This window comes from Cryptomeria japonica, chromosome 2, assembly GCF_030272615.1.
Source record: "Cryptomeria japonica chromosome 2, Sugi_1.0, whole genome shotgun sequence".
In the NCBI taxonomy this organism is placed as follows: Eukaryota; Viridiplantae; Streptophyta; class Pinopsida; order Cupressales; family Cupressaceae; genus Cryptomeria; species Cryptomeria japonica.
In genome coordinates, this window is record NC_081406.1 from 194741405 (window position 1) to 194751498 (window position 10094).

At 30.7% G+C, this 10094-nt stretch overlaps 1 protein-coding gene across 1 annotated transcript; it reads right to left on the reverse strand.

The window, feature by feature from the left end:
* Positions 1-5552: 5552 nt before the first annotated feature.
* LOC131049827 (ethylene-responsive transcription factor ERF018) lies at positions 5553-6101 on the reverse strand. Its single transcript, XM_057983911.2, has one exon. The coding sequence runs from the start codon at positions 6099-6101 to the stop codon at positions 5553-5555; it is 549 nt and encodes a 182-aa protein (XP_057839894.2).
* Between the last annotated feature and the right edge of the window lie 3993 nt (positions 6102-10094).

The following is a 10094-nucleotide window of genomic DNA, read 5'->3' on the forward strand; positions in this document are numbered from 1 at the left end:
TAAATATACATATATACTTTTTGAGTGTTAGATAATGGAATATAACATTAAATGCATATATGTTTTCTTAATTAAGGGAATATTTAGATTGCATGAAGCAATGATAAAGATTGAAAGCCAATAAGATATAATTGGAGGACAAAGAATGTCTAGATGACCATGGTTTTGGATTTGATGAGGTAGCATTAGAGAAACCAATATTAACAAATATAATTGTACCCATGTGCAATCAACACTTAATTTCAAGTAAATAGATGAAATAACTATGTAAATAAATGAAATCAAAGTTACACCTCTAGATAAAATAAGAGTTTGCATGATAGAAAACACCAACACTCATAGTGAGATCTATAATGTCAAAATAAGTGAAAGGCTAATAGATGTGAAATATATGAAAGATTGCAATAGTGCTTATATAATGATTATAGTGATAATATACTTTATAAAATTATATAATTATATATATATATATATATATATATAATTTTTAAATGTTATATAATAAGGCACGAGCTATACAGATAATTGACATATTTTTTGTCTAGGAGACTTTTTAAAAGTGGTATGGAAAGGACAGGATAAATTGTATATATCTATAGAAAAAACTCTACTCTTGTATTTGAAGAATCTACATTTGTAAGGGAATACAGATCTAGACATGTTGTACATTTCAAATAGAAAAAAATATTCATAATCCCCTTGTGCTCTTATGCATAACCTTCTCAACAATAGTGCACTAAAAAAATAAATGGAACATTGGTATATCGATTGGTCAATAGGGATTGTGGTGCTTACATATACAAATACTAAACACCTAAGGAATACTTACAAAGATCCTTGTAGTTGTGTCAATCGTTAAGGAGTTACTCGTGATTATTTTATTAATTGTGGCAAAGGGTAAGCATTGCATTGTCAAACAAGGTATTTTTATCTTTCTTGTGTTGTTCTAAGGATTAGTTATCAAGCGTTGTATTCAAGTGACTACTCCACAAAGAAACATAAATATATGGTGAATATTTTTTAGAGTACAAACCTACATGTTTGAATGAATGCTCCATTTTTATGTAAGGCCAAATAATTTGTTAAAATTTTGACTTATATGTGTGCCATACAATGTAGTGCTTATGAAAATACCGTACGTTATGCATATTTTCAAACCACTCAATATTCCATTCAATGAATTATTTAATTGATTTGAATTTAATCAGTGATTTACCAAATAATTATTTTATTATTACAATTCTTTCTATAATTTTCTATCAAAAGCAACACTGTTGTCAAATGTTTACAAATGTGTCAAAGAAATTATTCTTTTACATCAAAATAGCCAAATTCACAAGAATTAGAATTCACTAAGGTTTTATATATTTTTAAGAGTTTTCTTAAAGTTGTAGTTGATAAGGATAGATGGTGTTATCATTTGCAAATTTGGGTCTATCCCCCTAACCTTTACTTATTCTAATGCACATACATTCTCATAAATTTAACCATACATATACACACAAACTCATGATGAAATATTTGTACCTATTCATACACTTATTCCAATACATTCATTCCCTGTGTTGATATGATTATTTTTTATGTCTTGGGGAATTCCCGTGAGTTTGATGTCAATCTTGTGGCTTTGGTTTGACCTTTAAAATTTTAAAATTCAAATTCAAGCTTTGGCGAACTCTCACCCATTTCTTTCATGACAAGAGTCAACTAAACACACATCTTGGACAATTTATTGCTACGACCTTGTATTTAAAGATATTTAATTGTACTCATTATTATCATCAAATAACATTGAATACCATCATTCACATTTACAAAAGGAGCATGCTAAGAATATTTTAATTTGAGTGCGTAAAAATAACTTAATTCAACATCACAAACTTTTAGAGCATTTGCACAATTGAAAATTTTCATCTTCTGACATTTATCTAAGTTTGATTGGAGTTGGTCTGCTAATGGGCTTGCTTAATTGAGCTAATCTAATTCCATTGGAGAGTAAAGAGGTGAAATAGGAAAGTCTAGAGGAAGGATGGACCAAAGTCAACTTTGATGGAACCTCAAAAGGGTATTCAGGTCCTTCTGGAATGAGCTTCATACTCGAGATTCTAGAAGTAATATCTTGACAATGGGAACCGAAAAATTAATGGAAGGCACTAACAATATTGTTGAAGCTTAGGTGGCTTTGGAAGCACTGTTAGTGGCCAAAAAAATCATAAATAGAAGGTAATTTGATGATATAGTTAATGCCTTAATTTAAGACAAGGCGAAAGCTTAGAATATTAATAAACTAATAAAATCAATATTTAATTTATTAGATTCTTTTGAAGCCTTTAAAATCTCACACGTGTATCGCGCAGGTAATGATGTAGCAGACACCTTATTGAAGTCGGCGGTGTCATTGAATGCGAATATCTCTACAGATTTTTGGGAGCAATTTGATGATTTGGAATGGGGTGAAGGATGAGAAGGTACGCTGCCATCAGTTTGAGGTAATTTTGTGAGTGGATGGGATGACTATGACAGGGATCATAAATGGAGTGTGAAGTCCTGAGAAATTCTTCTTTCCAAAACATTTTGGAAAATGAGTATTGAAGGTGGTAAGGGTGTGTGCAACATTGAGGCAGAGGCAAATAAGAAGGGACAGGAGCCAGTATTTAAGCCAAGCGATTTTTGGATCAATGGCCTAGTGTGAGTGCAGGTGGTGCAGGGGAAGGACAACAAAATTGTTTGGTTGGGTTGAAAGCCCCCCCTTGTGGTGGCACCATGTCTCTTTGTATTTTTGTAGTTTTTAGATTTTTTGGTAATATTTGCTCTGCCATTAGGATGGAATTTTGTAAAGATTATTTTGAGCTTTCTATCGTGTTGTTTAATATGAATTTTTAAAGGGGTCTATATTTAGGCTATTTTTTTTTTAAGATGGCGGGTTAGGGTTATATTGTAAGGGTGGCATGAAGGCCATTTTGATATCTGCAAATGTATGTAATATTTGTCTTTATATTAATGAAATATATACTATTTTTATCGATAAAAAAAAGGTTTGATGGGGGTTGATCGAAGAGAACATGCCCCTTACTAGTATAATTTTGATCCTCCAAAGGTACTTTTAAATATCATCAATTTAATATAATAGAAAGGTGGAAGAGCCAAAGTTGAAAAGGGTGAAACAATAACAAGTTCACAATTTTTTATTCACAAATTCAACTTCTTATAATGTAGACTACCAATTCATAGATTCAACTCACATTAAAAACTAACTTTATAAATTTTGAGAGAACTAGAAATTGTCATATTCCATTTTTACTTACAAAGTATTCACAAAATCTACATGAAATCAGAATAACCTAGCTTATGCTTAGGGAAGGTTTATTACAATTATGTTTTTACAAGTCAATATTTGTATGATTGATTATTTTTAACTTTTTTACATAATAATTTTCTTAATTATATTTTTAAAAGTTTTGTATTCCTTCCCATATATAGACCGTCCAACTTTATGGACTATAAAAGAAGCTTTCTTTCAATTCCCCAAAATTAAAAAAGAATTTAAAAACTTTATGTTAGCCATGTTGCCAAATACTCACAACTCCCTATTCTCTCATTAGAGAGATACATAGTTTTAAAATGGGTTGCACAGTATATCTGACGAGCTGAAATTTTATGTGCTCTTTACAAAAGAGAAATATATTATTTATCAATCGTATGTGTTAAAAGAAAAAAAGGCTTTTACTAAAGGTGCTTAAATATCTAAACATTGGAACAGTGCAAGTTGTAGATCCATTTGTGATGGCTTGGTGGACTTCCTCGGAACTTGGAGCGCACTTTAAGAAATTCTTTGAAAAAAGAAGGAAAGTTCACAAACATTGTCCATTTGAAGCGATTTGAATAAATCATTTTTTATGATACCAATTTTCCACAATCCATTATGTTTCTTGTTGCAATTTTTGGATTTGATTGTGTTTCTATTTTTTGAGTCAACATTTTGAATCACACTTTGTGATTCATCATTAGGGTGATATAGAGATTTAGAAGTAGAAAGATCATTTTTAAGTGTGAATAAATTGTATTTATTAAGTGTTCTCTCTACCATATCCCACGAGTGATCTGTGTCCAAAACTATAAATTATAGTTAGCATTTAAAAGAGATCACTTTTTTAATTTTCCATGTTGTTTACTCTCAAAGATAAGTTTTAAAATTTAAAGGTTTAGGGAAAAAACACGAGTTACCGCATATGTTTTGATTAGTTCATTCTATGCTCACCCAATCCCTCAATTGCTAACTTTAAAGAAAGCAAAAAAATGATAACTAAAATTTCCTTAATAAATTTCACATGTACCAATTGTCGTTTGGTAGATGGCATAATCTTTTGCAAATTCAATAACACTCACAATAGCCTTTACTCATTCATATGCATTTTTCATGCCTCATCCAATATACACAAATATATTCATCCTAACTATGAATTAATTACACCTATTCTAATACATACGTTAACCATCTTAATTTGATCATTTCTAACCTAGGACATTTTGCAAACATAATGTTGACCATGAGGCCATGGATTTGATCTCTAAATGTTCAAATTTTAAATTCAAATTTTTTCAACTCTCTCCCTTTTTGTTAATGCAAAGGTTAATTAGAGACACTACTTAATTTATTATTTTGTCTTTGTATGTAAAGGTATTCAGTTGCACTCATTAATATAATTAAATAGTATTGAATATCTGTTTGTATTTACAAAAGAAGCATGCTAGGAATATTTTGATTAGATAGCCTAAAAATAACTCAATTTCACATCACAAATCGAGAACATTTGCATGACTAAAGTCTACATTATATTTATTTCTCTAGAGCATTTGCATGGCTAAAGTTTACATTATCTTTATTCCTTTACCTACGTTTTATAAGGTTTGATTTAGGAGAACATGTCCCTTAGTGATAATATAACAAGCCTTCAAAGGTATTTTTTAATATTGTTAGTTTTACATGGTAGAAAGACAAAAGCAAAGACAAATTGGACAAATCAATAAGCAGAAGTGTGCATATTGCGAGATCAATTTAACAAGTGTCAATCTAATCTTAATTTTTTATATTTGACTCCACACAATGTAGATCAACAATTTAGATCTTAAAACGATCTACAAATTGTCCTATTCCATATTCAATCATAAGACATTGAAAAGTCAGTACATTGACAATATTTTCTTCTTCAACCACAAGATTAGATAATCTTATTCTCTCCAAAATCTAACATCCACACAAACTTTTATTTTAAATTACCTTAATCTACAACTCGTTATTTATTCTTATGTTTCAATCTCATGGGAATGCCCTATTTTATCCATAGGAAAAATTTATTTTCATATTAAACAGACAAATTCTTGAGTATATCGCACTTATAGGTCGTCTGGGCAAAGTAAAATATCAAAATGAATTTGAATAGTACAAAAAAGACTGAAGAATTAGTGCTGGAAAAGGACTTTTAAATTCCCTTCTTCCAATACAATTTCCTTGAGGAAATCTGGCTAATTAATGCGTGAATTAGGAAATCCGATCACTTCGTCCATCCGGTGGAGCAAAAATTCTTGAGAAAATCGGTATCCTCTAATAACTCATCTAGAGGGAGAAAATCCTCTGTAATCGGACTCTCAAAGCTCTCTACCTCTTCAAGAAGTGAATCTAAAATTACCAAATCCTGCTCCTCTAAACTTTGGCGACTGTACACACACGACTGCGATTCTGAACCAGAAAATTTGGCATTGCAGTCCAGAGCCTGCCGGAATTCCTCCTTGCCGAACTTGGCTGCAACAGCTTGAATCTCAGCGGGACAGAGCAAAGAAGCCGATGGAATTTCCGGCAGAGAGTCAGGAAAATTAAACTCGGCACTCGATCCTCTGAGGCAGTAAACAGCACAGTCGTAAGCCCGAGCAGCCTCTTGAGGGGTATCATAAGATCCCAACCAAATCTTGCCTTTGCCTTTCAAGTAGGGAACTCTCACTTCGGAAACCCATTTTCCCCATTTTCTCATTCTCACTCCCTTGAAATTTTGTTGCGCCTTGCTTATACAGTTTTGGGTCTTTTTCTCTGGCGAGGGTTTGACCATGTTGAGTAGCAGAGAGCGCCTGAGATTCGAACTCGGGACGAGGTTGGGAAGTGAAGCCTTGGCAAACAAGTAAGCAGCAGTGTAGCGGCAATATTTGAATTTCAGAAGAGCTGGATTGGATAAGGGATTTCAAATGGATACAGAGCTCGGCGGCGGATGTATATATACATAACTGAATTTGTGGGGACAGTAAATTAAATCTGTTTAAAGGAGAAATCAATTTAATATTCAGCCATTGAAAAGCGTGGGTCAGGCGTGTTGCCAGCTGCTCTACTCCTCACTACTTACTGGCTTCTGTGGTGAGAATGAGTGACAGCAGAGTCTGAACGCGGGTTGTGGAGAATCTTCGGTGAGCTGGAAAATTTATGCGCTTTAAAAAAAAAACAAATATCCTGTTTATCAAACACGTGCCTTCAATAAAAAGCTTTTTCTAAAGGTACTTAAATAACTTCGCGAGCCTTCTGAGAGCACTGGAAGGTGTAGATTCATTCCCGACAGCTAGGTGGACCTTCCCGAGAACTTGGAGCGCACTTTCTATCGAAAGTACATTTGATTAAAATAATTAATCATTTTAAAAATTCAAGCAATACATTTTCGAATTTTAATTATATATTATTTATGTCCTTTATAAAATTTCCTTTCCAATTTGAATTATGTATCATTTATGTCCTTTGTAATTTCAATCCAACTTTTGTAAGAATATAGGAAAGATAAAAATGGATTTTTTTATTAAAATTATTATTTTATTTTTATTTTTAAATGATGTCTGGTAAACTTTTTAATGTCATTGGCGATGCTGGCATGACACGCCCTCTAGCTCCACGTGAAACGCTTTTGATCCGGAGCTATGAACCGGTGAGGCCGCAACATGGGGACCTCATCCCCACACTTCACTTGTTCAAACCCGCGAGCACAACGACCCAGCGAAGACACAAGGCTTGCGAGCACAATGGCCTAGCAGGGGTTTGAACCTTGGTGGCCGCTTCACCAACAGTTTTAACCACGACACTACATGTCAAAAGAATTATATTTATAAATAAAATAATTAATTAATTTAATCAAGAATTAGGATTAATAATTTAATAGATGTATTTCATTGATTTTAATGGTTAATAAATAGTAGTTGTTGTATTGATCATACTTTCTGAATTGCAATTATTTGTATATAATAGAAGGAGAGCAACAAAATCTGAATTAGGTTGTTCTTATGAATTGTCAAGTCAATATTGCATGTGTATAATTGATCTTGAATATTATGGATATGAACCTTTCATGGAAATCTAACTTCTAAACCACAAAAAAAATAAAAAAATCTATTGATTGTTGACTTTCACAAAAAAATTCACCTAAAAATATATTCAACATCAATTGTCAAGGATTATTAATAATGAAAATATCTTAGGAATGCTTCTAAATTACTAGGTTCAAGTTCTTTTAGGTCAACCCCATAGAAAGACTAAACATGAAGAACCAAGGACAATAACCTTTAGAAAATCAAGGACAATAATCTTTAGAAATTTAAATACTTTAGAATGATTATATAGATTTAGATTTCTTTTAGCACTTTAATTAAAGTGTTTTTAAAATGATTCTTCTATCCAATGCATAGGATGTTTTGTATTACTACTAGATAATAAACTTGAGTACACGTTGAATGTCTTTAAATACCATTGTACATAGAAACAATAATATGAAATGTGTATAAAGTTAGTTCATGGTAGGAGTAAAATATATGGAAGCAAACAAATCTAACTTGAATTTTTAAAATTTGGAGGTTAGTTTTAAAGGCATGCTTGCAATTGATCTCATAATTGCAAGATTGACCCAAGGTAAGGGAAGAATAAATCTAATGCAATATATGAAAATACTAAAATATTCTTTTGAAATGTCAAGTTTTAGAACAATGTAGGGCTTAGTAAGCACCGAGATGAGTGTGAGATGGTTAGAGCAACAACCATGAAAATGTTGTATGCACTAACCTAATATGAATTAATACTTTCATTCACATGGTAAATACAATTTCTATTATGCATTACAATAACTTGATGATGCTCGGCCAATGAAAAATTGGCTTGAAAGAGAGGCCGATATAAATTAATATACAACTACACAATGAATAATATTAATGTGAATAAGAGATATCTCAAGCTATAGAAACTATAGCACTTCTCTTTCTTAACTCTTCATACAAATATTTGTGTTGAGAGAAACCCTTTCTAATTAGGAAATTGGTGATACATAACGTAACTCTCAATCCACTCTTTGACAAAGGGTTTTCAAATCATGTTAATTCTTCTTACTAAATTAAAATTCTAGTAAACGAAACCTTTATATTTATCTTGACTTTTGTGATAAGAAAAATTGCTCTTTTATTTATTTTTTCTTAAAATAATGATTTGAACTCATTTCTAGGAATTCAATTTTTTGCTACCTTTTTATCTTTGTAACACCTATTCATATCCAGGGCTTTACTATAATCATTTTCTTCATTTAAAAATATTTAATTAGATTAATTTACATATTTAGCAAAATTATCATATCCATACATGTCTTTGATAAATTTCTAATTTTAAAATTGATTTGACATTTTACATATATAATTTTATTATTTTTATATTTTCTTTGAAAAAATATCTTATGAAAAACCTTGATAAAATAATTTTACTACAAATGCGAATATACCTTATACTAATTATTAGTAAAATTTAATAAAAGAATGATACACATTACTATTATGGTGCGAAAATTTGAAATTTGTGATACACATTATTAAAAAATGTAATAAGTCATAAAAAAATAATCTTTTGATCCTTATTTTTCTATTTTTAGATTTAAAGGTCACTAAGTAGTCCACGTTTCAACGTTCATCTCTTTAAGAGGCATTTGGTTAAGAATTTGGAGGTTTTATATGTAATATTGTTTAAATATGATTGGTCTTGGGATAATTGTTCTAAGAGGTATGTGGTTAAAATGGATCATCTCTGGTACTTTTGAAGTTTATGTTTGATACAATATATATTATATTGTGTAAATTTTTTAATTTATTATATTTAGTCAAATTTCTATTTAATAAATTATTGTATACAATTAATTAATGTGTTTGATGTTCAATTTAGTGTTGTTTCAATTATGTATTTTGTTTATTAAATTTTAATAATTCAATTATTTATTGGATAGATCCAATAAAATAATCCAAACATTTTATTGGATAGATTCATTAAAATTTTCAAACATTTTTACAATTTTTATATTTTATTTTTATTCTTTCTATAATTCTTTTAAAAAATTAAATATTATTATTTTTATTTATTTATTTCTAATATAATCTTCTTCTTTTTTTGAATAAAGGGGTAAAAACTTTATTAATAATCGGAAACAAGCATTACATAAGAAAACCAGAGCCTCAACGCTCCAGTAGAGAACAACAAACCCAACCAGTTATCATATAGCTTCATAACCATCCATATCCTCAGCAAAGATCTTTTGCAAGTACTGACTGTAATCCGAGGAAAGATGCTCCCAACCCTCAACTTTTCAATCATCACCATGTTCCAGAGCCCACTTAGCCAAACAATCAACTGCTCTATTCCATTCACGAGGAATGTGGATGAAAGACACCTTCTCCATCATAGCACTAATTTGCAAAATCTAGTGAACAATCCCTGCCAGCTACCAATTAATCCCACTCACCTTTTGCTCAATCAACAAATTCACTGTAAAAGTTGTAGAAATACAACCTCATAGAACCCAGTGAATCCATGTATGCAAATAACCAGTCACAACAATGGAAGATTCACAAAACACAAAGATTGCTTTGAAAACCTAGAGCAAAAGAATGCAATAATGATAATCAGATTATTGAATTACAAAAGGGATCAATCCTTATAAAAGGAGATTAGGAAACCTAAAGAAACCCTTAAGGGATCATGTGTATTTAATAATTAGAATAATTATTAAATACCTACAATTTAATAATTATTAAATACCTACAAT

Excerpts from the sequence above, each read along its gene's own strand:
- LOC131049827 (XM_057983911.2), bottom strand. The coding sequence starts at position 6,101 with ATGGTCAAACCCTCGCCAGAGAAAAAGACCCAAAACTGTATAAGCAAG.